General features: G+C 36.2%; 1 protein-coding gene across 1 annotated transcript in view; it reads left to right on the forward strand.

Annotated features, from left to right (window-relative positions):
- Positions 1-8,659, forward strand: part of BORA (bora, aurora kinase A activator) — a 15,599-nt gene extending 6,940 nt beyond the window's left edge. Inside the window, exons 5-11 of the mRNA XM_009578049.1 lie at positions 877-942; positions 1,693-1,749; positions 3,064-3,281; positions 4,641-4,794; positions 5,797-6,398; positions 6,815-6,946; positions 8,422-8,659. Of these exons, the coding sequence (XP_009576344.1) occupies positions 877-942; positions 1,693-1,749; positions 3,064-3,281; positions 4,641-4,794; positions 5,797-6,398; positions 6,815-6,946; positions 8,422-8,607 (1,415 nt within the window). The 3' untranslated portion in view covers positions 8,608-8,659. The remainder of the gene's footprint in view (positions 1-876; positions 943-1,692; positions 1,750-3,063; positions 3,282-4,640; positions 4,795-5,796; positions 6,399-6,814; positions 6,947-8,421) is intronic.
- Positions 8,660-13,480: the final 4,821 nt, after the last annotated feature.

Consider the following 13,480-nt stretch of genomic DNA (forward strand, 5'->3'; position numbering starts at 1 on the left):
CTGACGGCTTTCCTGCCAATACAAATACATGGGAAATGAGTTTCATGGTTTTTGACCCTTACTTGCCTCGTAAATTCCTGTGTCCTCTTAATGTCCTGCTAGATGACTGTCACTGTACGTAGAGTTGTGGGTTTTCTAAATTTATTTCATTTACACCATTATTAGATTTTATTATTAATGCTGCTGTTATTAAAGTTTATAACCAACAGAATACATAGTAAATGGATTACAAGTTGGACAAACATCAGCTATAAAGTGTTGTTTGCATTCAGTATTGTTTGGTAGGAAATTCTTAAATAAGTGTTTGGGGATTTTTGCAAGATTTGGAAGAAGCTAAACTGTTAAAATATTTTATCAAGGAGATGCAGCTTGTCGATAGTGTATTTTTAATTGTCAATTGTAATATTGTCACTTGGGCAGAGCCACGATCCTAGACCTGGGAAAGTGAGTGGTGAAAGAAAATGGTCTAATGTGTTCCTTAGCTATGTAAGAAGATTCGAGTGTTAGATTCTCCATCTTTGTCTTCAAGTCAGAGTGCGTGGTTTTCTGGAAATGCGTTTTACTTGAACACAGCCAGTTTGGCTAAGCATAAACTGAGTTTGTTTTAGATCTCTGTAATGTAGAGGAGGCTGCAGGAGACAAAGATCTGGGCAAAGTTGATGCTACTTCACTAAGCTTTTTTTGAATAGAAAGGTGCTGAAATTCTCTTAATCAGCTATAATGGTAACCTTTCTTCAGTATGCCTTTCTAATCTCTTCCAAACTTTGATGCAAAAATTTTGTTTAGTTGTATTAAATATTCTAACCTTACTGCTGCTAGATTTCAAAACTCTATATGCAATGCATGCTTAAATTTAAGTTCTTATATGTTTTACAGCCATAGATCTAAATACCATTTCTCCAATTGGAAGACAACTAACTTTGCAGCCTGGGAAAAGCAATGGTGGGTAAAAGGCAATGTGTGAAATTACAGGCTTTCTCTGAAGCAAAATAACCCATTTTTTAATGGCTATTTAATTGCAAAAGGGAATGTTTTTTTATTAATATTCCTGTAGAAATAATTTTTCTTGAACTGTATGGTACTATTAATTTTAATGTCCACTTCTCATAGTAGTTTAATTCTATTAAACTCTTTCATATTTTTTCAGAAGTAAAAACTGACGTCTTCTGTAGACCATACAGTGCATTTTTTCCAACTCAGTGTATGCACTTTTTCTGAATTAAAAAGTGAATATAAGCCTCAAGTTTATGGGTAAATTACAGTTTCAAGAAACCTTTAATGTATTGGATCATTTTGGGTTAAAGAAGAAATAGCAGAAATAGCAGAAATCTTAAGACATCCTTTAAACTGTTTCATTTTAGATAAATAGGCAGTGTTTTTCTCCAGGGTGTTTTGATGATCTTTCTCCCATTTCCTTTTGAATCCTTCCTTTCTTCAGAGACCTCTCTCCTCAGTTAAGAATGCCTCTCTAGAGGCTTTTATGTTATAACACTTGGGTTTTTTTATCTCTAGGCCCGAGTGTGCTGTATATAGTGTTGTCAGATCAGAATCCTAGCTTTAATTAACACTTTTCCGTATTGCAACTGTAACTTAAATAGCTTAATTGCAACGCAATTTGAAAGTGAATTTTTGTTTCTACAGTTTTAGTAAAAAGTCCCTGCAAGCTAATTTTGTTGGTTTTATTCATTGCAGCTGCTTGTCAGACAGTACTCTCTTTGCCAGTGGATTTTAATTTAGAGAAAATACTAGGTATGTCATGTAATACCTAAATTTAATTATGAATATCTAAATAGAAAACTTGTTTTTGTATTGTTTGCTTTTTTTGTCTTATGAAATATTGAAAATGAATATATGAATGAAAGTTTTAAGTATGTGTTCTAAACAGTTACTGCATGTTGCATGGGACATCTGAGTTAAATGATATGATTTGAATGTAGACATAAAGATAAAAGAGGAGAACAATTGGAAATTGATTAACAATTCTGAATGCATAAAAGGTAGTCAGCAGAAGACACCTGCCTCCCCCAAATAGAGCAGTTATTTAACTTAGCAGAGCTGTTTGACTTGGAGATTGCTGGCAATGAGGCTTATAGCCCAATCTTGCCTTGAGCAAAGCTATGCTATAATTCTGTGCCTTTAATTTAACTGAAGCCACAGTGGTGACTAGAAGTTGTGTGGTGGCAAAAAAGCTATGACCGCTGAGTGGGGAGACAAGTCCAAATTAACTGTCTGATTGTAACTGCTATATCAAGCGATTGCTGCCAGCTTCTCAGACAAGGGGGCTGGAAAGGCCTGTTCTTACAGCTCATATATGGGAATAGTGGGTATAGCCAGCTCAGAGGTTTTTGGCTGAATGCTCCTATCCCAGTATTGAAGTTTACAATGCTGATTGTGGGTCATCAAAATTAAAACAGAAAAACAGAACCCTGTTTATTGCCTTTGTGTTTCATCTTAACAAATGCTTCCATCAATGCATAGTTTGTGAATGCATGAAAAATTTCTTCTACAAGAAATATCCAATTCGAATGGAGCAAGAGCAAAAAACTAAAATAATCTCGGCGTATTTTAATGGGTCTTTGTTAACCTCTGTATGCTCTTCCACTGTAAACTGCTAAGTGCTTTGACTTTCTTTGAGTTCAATCTGGTTTGCCTTTGGATGTGTCACGATGACCATCAAAGCATATGGGAGACCTGAAAAAAGGTCTAGTTTTGCTTGGGTAGTATAATAACCCCTTTTTCACAACTCAAATGTGAAGAAGAATACAATTTTGGGAAAAGGCCGGTAAGTAGATGCTAGCCAATATTTATGTGGTTTTTTTTTAAATGCAGACTTTAGTATTAAAGGATGATAGGCAGAAGTGGAACCTCGATAGACAAAGTGGACTTTTTGTAATGATAACAAAAATTGATCCTTTGGGATAGGTGCCTAAATTAGATTAATTCCTTGCTGTATTGGTAAATTGGATTAAATGTTTTAATTTAGTTATATATTTCTCTGTAGTGGAAAATATTTTTTTTTTCCTTGCATTCTTATTGGAAACGACTTCTCTTCCATGTTTCTAGGTGAATATTTTAGAACTGATGAATTTGCAGATCAGTCTCAGGAAAATCTGAGCTCTTCATCACTCAGAAGAAAGCTGTTTTTAGAAGAAAATGGAAGCGTATCTGAGTGTTTGTCCCCTTCTCTTCATAGTCCATGCAGTAGTCAGCCACTTGGAGTGCTTTGTTCAATTGACATATCTCCAGTCCGGTGCAGAAGCCCTCTGGAAACATCTGGTTCAGTAAGTAGCCTGTTTTGGGGGCTGGATGGGGTGTGACATAGCTGGCACAAGAGTAGTTCTTAGAGCAGGCTGTACCAATTCTGTGTTCTAACAGACTTCACAAGATGAACAACCATGTTTTTAATAAGCTACAACTACTTTATGAGAGAGTAGGTATTAGACCAAAGGTGTTTGTTGTTTTTTGGGTTTTTTTGGGGTTTTTTTTTTTTTCAAATTCCAATTTCAGAAAAAATTTATGTGAACAAAAAAAGTCTTGAAAGAATATATTGACTTTTTATTATATCAAATTATGCTGTGCTGCTATTCTTTTGTATAAAAGGAATTATGCTTTAATTTTATGTTATGAAAAGGAAGTAGGAATTGATACATATGCAAGGTTTGGTGAAAGCATGTTGAAACCATTTTTTTCATAAAATGTGTATACAAAAAAAAGGCCTTTGTTTAAATCCATGAACTGCTATGTAAAATACTTGTTGATATGAACAGGTGATAGAATTACTTTTCTTATAGCTCCTGAACTCATTTATGGTGGAAGAAATGACTTGTGGATCTTTGAATGCAGTGCTAAATATGCTTTTTTCTTTTCCATTGACCAGAGATTTCAGATGAATAGACATTTATTAGAACAGAATATAATGTCTGTTTTTTAAATTAAGCCGGATGAATCGTATTCCCAGGTGGACATAGCACATCTAAACTGGTTTAGGTGGTATGGTTTCATCTGTTTGGCAGCTAAAGCGCCTGGGGAAAAAAGGTACCCCAGCAAGATTGTGGCTTAAAAAAAAGAAGTCCTCACTGTGGTAACCTAGTAAAGAATTCCTACAACATAATTATACCACTAGAAGTGACTTTTTTGTACCATACTCTTAAGCAAGATCACAACCACTATTCTTTTTTCTTAAGGAAAAGTATTGTGTCTGCTTCTGAGTTAAATAATTCAGAGAATATGGATTCCGTTAAAATATAAATAGTGGCTGGATTTCATCTGCATTGTTATGAGTAAGAAATTGAGATTAAATACTTGACTATATACACAGATAGCATTAATTCCCTATTTAGGCTTATCACAGTTCTTAAATATAACGGATATTATAGTCCTGGTTGGTATTATGTGACAGTTTGAATCCATTGCTCTTTTCCTATGTGGAAGCATAAAGTCCAAGGGAAGAGTTGCAACTGGAATATTTAAGCTAAACTAATGACAGAGATTGTCATTGTACAGTTGTACGGGATTAGTTTTCCCCAGTGCTGCCATATTAAGCTTTTTAATTAGAACACTTTTTATATATACATATTAATCAAAGTTTACATTATGAAAATACGCTTTTTTCCTTTCTTTTTTTTTTTTTTTAACTGAAGGGTCAGTTTTCCTCAAGTCCTATCCAGGGAGGAACAAGGGCTTATAGTCTTGGAAGTATAACCAGTCCCACATTTCCAGAGGGCTCTCCTGCACATAATGGTTCTCCTACTTTTTCGCCAATTGCTTTTCACATAAGAAAGACGCCACTGTCAGGTATGGTTTAATTGTATATGTATTATTCTTTCTTGATTTATATACTTTAATTATAAAAACTGCTGCATTCTTACTGGAACTTTTTTCTGTTCGGAGTCAAGTTACTGTGCTTGGCAGACCAGCAGTCTCCTCCTATATTGACACATTTATTGTTCAGCAGTGAAATATCTTAATGATGTGAAACAGTGAAGTGTATCTGCTTGCAAATAATCAACTAGGGAAAATGTTTTAAAAGAAGGAATTGAGACCTAGTAGGAATGAAAAAAACTTAGAGGATTAATCTAGTGTGAGGAGGGGGTTCAAAGCCAGAAGTCGGGTCACAATTCTGATTTGGCCCAACCTGAAGCATTTTAATTGGACAAAGAATGTTTAGCTTGAGTTTTCAAGTCATGTCAAGATCATCAAGATTATTTGAAATGAAACTGACTAGTGAAGAAATCATCAACATTTTGTGTCTGTTGCTCTAGAAAATGTTAGTATTTTATGTTTTGTCCATTGCCTGGAAAGACATAACACCACATTCGTACATGACTTTGCTCTGATAAGCCTTGTGGTATTTCAACACCGTTATATATGGAGACTGCATAGGTTTGATTTTCTTGAAAATTTTATTGCTAGCCCAAATTTTTTTAAATGCCTATAGAATATGTGTAATTTTTTTTTTTTTTTTTGGAAGAAAGCCACAGAACCAGCCTTCACACATTCTTCCTGTGAACAGTGTGTGGTATTGCCATTTGAAAATACAAGGCCTCTGATACAACAAACTATGTCATAAGAAACAAATTTGGTGGTAAAAAAGGGATAAAAACTTGCCTTTACCATGATAGTTTAAATGCAGTTTAAACTCCCCCTTGGAGCTGGGAAGGAGTGCTGAATGAAATACTATGTGGTTGGCTATAATTATTCAAAGGACTGTAGTGTTTTGAGAATGATGTCGTTAACTCCATCATCTAATAGAATAACTTTTTTCCCTTTTTTTTTTTGTCTTTCTTCTGTGGACAGACCAAAGAAAATTTACATTTTGTTCTCCAGATATTCCTTCTTCCTCAAATAGAATGACACCCCCAAGTACAAGAAGTCCTTATATAGATGGTTGTTCTCCGATTAAAAATTGTTCTCCTATGAGGCTGGGAGCATGCAGAGGAACTGCCCAGTATCAGACTTCTGTCATTAGGATACCAATTCCAGTTGAAAATCATGGTGAGGATGAGGAAGACAAGGAAAATGCTTCTCCAGCAGAAGCTCGGTTCCCAGAAATGGATAATGGAATAAACTTATGTCAGCAAGACGGTGATACTTTTGCACATGGTACACATCTTGTGGTAGCAACTGTGTCTATTGCACCAGATCACTCGGAAGCTTGTCATCAAAGGTTGTCATCATTTCAGGATATAGAAGGCTTAAAGGAAAATAATACTGTAGATATGGCTGATGCAGCTGAAGTGTCAGAGGAAAACACTTGGATAAAAGAAACAATTGGCAATAGCAATGCACCAATGACCAGCTTTATGACAGGGATTACTTTCAGTATTGAAAACTCTCGCATGTGCATGTCACCTCTTGCAGAAAGCAGCGCAATTCCTTGTGACAACAGTAGTATTCAGGTAAAAAGAAAAGTCTTTTTTTGCTTCTCTGTAAAACTGAGCTCGACATACTAACTTCTAGTATGTATACTGTTCTGGAAGCAATTGTCTATTTTCTCTTATTGGATGTGGCATGCAGGTGGTATTGTGACTTTTATTCCTTCCCCCTCGCCCCCTTTTTCCTCTCTCAGTGGAGTCAGCATAGCAATTACAAATGATTTCTGTGTTACTGTGTTAAAGCAATACGTTTAACTTAATTCAGACTAATTCTGACACACCTGTTTATATGATTTGCTTTTGTTGTTAACTGGTGGTAGTTGGTTTGTTGGATTAAGTTCTGTTAATCAAATGCAAGTCATGCCAGGTATGAGAATCGGAGGGGTTTATTGGTGATAAAGTGCAGTATACCTTTTTAAAGCCCTGCTTCTTGATTTCAGGTGGACAGTGGTTATAATACACAGACTTGTGGAAGCAGCATTATGGATACTGCGGGGGCTGAAAACAGTTGCAGAGAAAATGATGTGAATACTAACATGTTTCAGAATAAATCTCAGCTTCTTAGAACAAAGGTAGGAGTTAAATTGTGATACAAAAGTGATAGGCTTCCCATCTAAAGCATCCATTCCCTATTTTATTCAGTTGCAGGGAGCCTGAGTGAGGGGAGAGGCTGTCAGGTGATAATAGAGAGCATGTTGCATCAAGTATTATGTTGAAAACAAGGAATAAATGCAGGACAAATATTGTAAGCTGGCAATAAAATTAATGTGTTCTATGACAAAGGCAAAGGTAGTGTCAGAGGAAACTGAAGTATGTGCATAAAAAGTAGTTGTGAGGATATTTGTTTCTGTTGTTCTTGCCTTTTTTTTTTTTTTTAATTGTTATTACCAAGTTTTAAAATGTGTGCCTGTGGAGAAGCGCATTTCTGGGGAAAAATTGTCCGCCGCTTCTTTTCATAAACTAGCTTCAAGTTTCCTAGACCATACCTGGCATGCTGATTTGGTGGGGAACTTTGTGGTTAGGTACAGTCTTTTGATGACAAGCCCTTTGATGACCTATCTTAAAAACAAAACAAAACAAACTACAAAAGACAATACATATCTAGCAAGGCTCCCAAGCTCTCAATCTTATGACTGATTGGAAGGAGTTCTACTTCTTCCAGAGAACAGGAAGCAAGGCTAGTTTCTTTAGAGGAGAGCACAAAGATCATCTCCTCTCACTTAGTAATTATGGTCTTACGGTCTTATAAACTTAATAGTTTATGGTCTACTGCTTGACATTGTTTAGAGTCGTTGAATGGGAGACAGTACCAGATTATAAAATTCTGAAGTTAAGTTCATTCAGCCCTGACTTCACTTCTGTATCTGACATGCTAATAGCCACTTCTCTGCCAAGGTAAAGAGCGGATTGATGGTGTCTTACAGACCATTGACATCAAATTTTGAACTCTGCTCATTTAAGATTAGGATAACTGTGCCCTTATAGGAAGAACAGATGGATATTTTTATCTTTAAATTTTAAAAATGTCCATCTATGCTGAGGTCTTGCCCTAGTCATCCTGTTGGACATGGGTTATACACGTGAATGTTTTCATCAGAATTGTATAATATCAAACCTGTCCTAGAGACTCATGCAGCTGTCTTCTCCCACTGCTAGCCTTTCAACTGCTAGATCCTAACTAAGCCCAACTTTGCCTTTTGGATTACGATTTAAGTGTGGAGGCATTAAGTACTTCATTCCACTCTCACAACAGAGAACCCACAGAGAATGAAAAGAAAAAAGCGTGGACATTGCTGGCTGAAGGAATCCAGTCTGGCTCATTCAGAGCATGTGTGCTCTGAAAGGAGGTTCTTGCCGACAGCATGTCTCAAAGATTTGTGCAGAGAAAACATTACCTTTCATTTCTTTTTTGTTTCAGAAGGGGAGAGATGGGAGGCTAAGATACCAATTGTAACTTGAAATTTTCAGATAGTAAGTTTGGATCTTGTTTCTTTTGGGGAATTTTTGTGAAAATGGTTTTAAAATTAACTTTTCCTTATTAACCTAGGAGTGTTCCATTTTAAACCATAAGGACAATCAGTTGGTGAGAGTAAAATCTCCAGAGAAGCAATCCTGTTTCCAAAAAGCAAAAACACATAGTACAGTATTTGGTCAAAATGCAACTTGCAACATTTCTGCCTGGAAACATAAAAATGAAAATCAAGTTCAGGGATTTCAGAAAAATGGTATGTAGTTTTCTGATGGAGACTTTAAATTGTGTTGTCTAACAAATTTTTATATATATGACTTCAATTACCTGGATTATACATACTATTTTGCTTTTTTAATGCAAATGTAAAAAATTGTCTGGTATATATTATGAGAGTTTTTAAATAATGTAGGGTTTTTCAGGTCTTATTAAGAAATCTATTGGTATCCTTAAGTGATCCTTTCGAAAGTTAAGGTGGCTAGACTTGGTACAAAGAAACTGTACTGTTTTACCAGAATTGTGTTCCTTCTGTGATTAGGGCAGATTCCATGAGGAGCCTTGTTTTGAAAGTTTGGACATAACTTCAGCTTCAAGAGGAGTATTTTAGATAGACTGAGCAAACCTAGGGTAACTTGCATAGGAGCCAATGTAACTGGAAAACCACCTACGTTTTAAGACACAACTCCTAGAGGCATGAGGGAAACTTTTCTTTGTGGGAGAGAAAAAGGAAAGGAGTCAGTTTTGATTTGGATTGCTTTTCCCCTGATCAGATTTATTGTGTGGCTTCAGGAATACTAGCAGTAGTACCAAGAAAGAGTCACTGGACAGAAATGAACCGCTGGGGGTCTGATGAGAGCAGGGCTGGGGTAACAGGAGAGCGATGAGCGTCTGTGAGTATCAGTCTAAAGTAACAGTGATGAAACTCAGCTGTGATTTTCATGAGGAAAGAGTAAAACTAGTGTTCCAGAAATGGGTCCCTGGAATAAGTGTATGTTTCACAGCGGACTGCAAACTGTTAAAAATGGGTGCTTTGATTTTAATACCAGGCTAGTCCTTTTAATTAAGTTTTCCTTGTGAACAGCTGCATGAAAACTCCATTCCACTTACGGAAATGATGTACTTTTCCACAATTTAAAAAAAAAAGTTTAATTCTTTTAGTAATAAAGTAAGCTATATGTCAGAAGAAGCCTTTTAGCAGTTCTTTGATCAGTTTTTCCATGGTTGGACAGAAATCAAGGAAAAGGACAGGTGATGGAAATATCTTAATAGGAAAACAAAATCTTTTCCCCCTAAGCAAGCAGTTCTTACTTTAAAAACTGCATATCCGTCAGTTAGCTTTACCATGTACTAAAGTAAGATGTACTATTGGTTACTTTAAAATTAAATGCTAGTGTTGTTACTTCAGTAGTGTATTAGTACTAATCTTGAAGTTGATCACCTGACTCCACCGGTGTTTCTTGAGAACATTTGTGTCCAAATTGATGCTCCAGTACTCTTTTGAAGGCATGTAAGAAGGTGCAATAAGGTTAATTGGTCTCAGTACATCATTAAGAGAATGATGCAGCCTTCCTTCTATTGAAGTAAACATTACACTTTTACTTCCCTCTTACGCTTAATTCCCAATACTATTATGTCTGCTTACAGAAATTACCAAAATATTAGATAAGCATTTAGAAATATAATTAATTTTTGCATGCCACTTATTGCAAGAAATTTTAATATAAACAAACTCTTGCTACTTTCAAGAAAACCATCGATGAACAAAAGTAATGGAATGAGGAGAGTCTGGAAGCCTAGAACTCTCTTTGTCTAATCAAATCAGATTTGGTTAAATTTGGTTGGATTTGTTTAACAGGACCTTCTGGAATTCATAAATGTGAAGGGGGGGGGGGGGAAATCCATATGGTAATTTTCTAGCCCTAGTGACTAAGAGGGGGGGAAGAGATAGGGGAAATACTGAGATTTCGGTGTTTGGAGAGCCCTGAAGTACACTTTGTTGGATTAATCAAAAAGAAAAGTCCACTCTCGTACGTGCTCCAGGTGAAGCAGTCTCTCTCCCTTCATAGCAAGGATAGCCAGTCCCAGGATACTGGATGGAAGTTCTGCATCCTATTCTATTCCACAACCCACAGAAAAGCTTGTATCAAACTGATAGACCGTGGCTGTTGAGTAGCTGTTGGCACACTAAGCGTGAAACAGTTGGTCAGACCTACATCTGAAGGCAACTGACAACATTTTTAAAAAATCTCAGAAGGGGAGGTGTGAAGGGAATGGCATAGCATTAGAAAGGAATGGGTTAGACCCGAGACTTGCGCGCAAGTATGAATAGAACAGTTCTTGAAATATTTTCATAATAGCTCATCAGTGAAGGCTTTCTGGAAAATAATACTTAATGAAACAGGGAAACTTCTATACCATCAATAAAGTATCATTTGGTTTTAGTTCTCACATTGCAAAAATAGTAATAAAAAAAATTACTTTAGATTTCTAACCAGCAAACGTGACATCATTATTTTTACTTCCATAGCAATTTAATCAGTATTTCTGTTACGCATATCTGATTGACAGTAATTGAACCTGATGTCCGGAATCATCTATCTCATGATCTTGAAACAGTGCCCTACTAAAAGCTGGAAATACACTGAATTGATAACTTTTAGGGGATGAATTTTGTTGAAGTAGAGAATGAACTTAGACTTCTGGAAAATGAGTTTATTGAATAGGGCATTCAGAATGTTCTTAGCTTTCATTTGTAAGGTTCGTAGCTCAAAAGCAAGACACAACTTGTCCAAGATTTAGAAGTTATTTATGACCTTGCATCTTTTCTGTTTCTCATGATAATTCTCTTTAAAAATAATCAATTGAAAGGGTTAATTTCAGATTTCCAGACCATACAAAGAATTTATTTTTGCAAGTGTGATTACTAAAAATAGTAGTAATGTTAATGTAAAGGGGAAGATGAGAAGCAGAGTAGTCCAAATTACAATCTGTTTCTGAACTGTTTGGCATGATACGTATAATTAAGATTTGGTTTTAATTTTTAATTAAAAGTTTTGATTCTTTATAATGATATGTTCAATGATCAGAGGCTTTCAAAGTATTCACAAACAAAAAAAGCAATAACTAACATAATTAATTGCACCCTGTATAAGTATTTTCTTAAATGTAAGGGAAAAGTAACAGCAGAAATGGGTGATTGCGAGAAGTAATTAAGGATCCCCCCAAATAAATTGCTGGTATCTTCTGTCCTGTTTTACAGTCTTCAATTAGATGGGAATTATTTATTTTATAAAACATGCATATTTTTTATTATGTTTGTATAATTGTTTTGTAGAAGAAACCTACTGTGCAAATTATCATGCACGTGAAATCATGTGACCATTCTGTTTCTCTAGTTGTACTTAATGCATTGGTTGGCACATGTTGCACAAAACGGTCATTGTTTACATTAAATTAATTTCAGTAGTTTTAACGAGAGTCCTTTAACATGGATAATTGTAAATTGAGTCGTTGAACAGAATAAAGACATCTCTTTCATACCTAGATTGTTCGTATTATTTTCTCTGCTATGATTTGCAGCATCTTTCATTGGGGTGCTGCCTGTAACACGTGTGTGTATGCTGGGGGGGGCACTGGGGAACAGAGGAAGGAGATCAGGCAAGGAGCTGGGCAAGCTTTTGCTCTCATACAGTTGAAAATGGCTTCAGTTACTCCAGTAACTGTGGTGCTGGATTAGAAGTGCAGTACCAGTTATAGATCCAGTGCTCTGCACATCTTGCTTGAAACTGAGTTTTATTTTTGAAGTTTCCAAATAAGCCTTTTTTAGAGTAGTGGTGACAGGATTAAAACCTCTCGTTCATGGGGTGTGGCTTTTTCTATTGCAATCAGTTAAACTTGTTAATTGCCTCCTTCTGATGCCTTTTATAAATATGTACTTTATAAATCTGATCCGGTCTTTTACAATGCCAGCATACAGGGAGCTGAGTAAATATGGCCCAGTGACAACCACATATTGATCATCTGTGACCCGCCGATTACCCAAGGAAACCACTGAGGAGTAAGTGACTAGTATAGAAGTTTGAGGGCTGTAACTCCTCCAAGATCTCTGAGGAACATCTGTAGCACGTGGGATTGCAGTTTCTTGGCTTTGAGAGCTAGGAATTGGCAGCAGCAGAACCGGTCTATGAAAACTACTGTAATCCCAGGTGCTTTCGAGGATAGTTTACTGAGTTGAACTTGCAGAATTCAATAGCTACCACGTCAAAGAAGGCTTGGTCTCCCTCATCCCTGTGGGGGGAGTCGAGCATGGAGTCTAGGAGCACAGAAAACATGCTTTATGACTACGTAGCCAGGTCATATAGCTTGACTGTAATAATGCCGTTCAAGGCACAAAGTGTTTGGGGTTTTTTTGAGAATTCTAACTAACACTTCTAACTCACCAGCATCTTGGCAGCACCAGCTAGAATGATCACCGCAAAACTTGTTACTTGTGGATTTTTGTGTAACACAAATATAATTGATGACTTCCATCCTTTTTTAAGGCAGTTCATCAGAGGCTAAGCAATGACTTCAAATTGCTTTAAGGTCTAGGGCAAAGACTAACGCACTTTTATGGTATGGTTTCTCTCTTTGTGTGTATATATACACACACAGCTCATCTGGTGCAAGAGAGAACCTTCCCAGAAGGAACTGTAAGTCTATGGAATTTATCTTCCAAGAGTAAACTCTGTTACCACTTGAGACCAGTAACTAGCACAATTACTTCTTTTAGTTCTGAGGTGCCAAAGAGAATGCACCGAAGAGACCAACTTTTGTCAGGCTCTTGAATGGCTTTAAGGCTATTTAAGGGAAAAAAAAAAAGGCAAAAAAGCCCCCCAAAAAACCCTACAACTCTTCCTTCACTTTGCAGAAGCATTTATTTTTATCCACAAGACGAAACTGTAGACATACTTGGTCTTAAAACTATTCTCCTGCATACATATGTTCATAAAAAGTTTAAGAAAAAGCCAGTTTTACAAATTATTAAAATGTGTGTAATTAAAAGTAAACAAAATCTGTTTCTAGCATTTTGCCCATAGGGAAAAATATGTAAATACAAATAATTCATGTGTGACTTCCTATTAACTTTTATATCCAG

The sequence above is a fragment of the Fulmarus glacialis genome, unplaced genomic scaffold, assembly GCF_000690835.1.
Source record: "Fulmarus glacialis isolate BGI_N327 unplaced genomic scaffold, ASM69083v1 scaffold36645, whole genome shotgun sequence".
In the NCBI taxonomy this organism is placed as follows: domain Eukaryota; kingdom Metazoa; phylum Chordata; class Aves; order Procellariiformes; family Procellariidae; genus Fulmarus; species Fulmarus glacialis.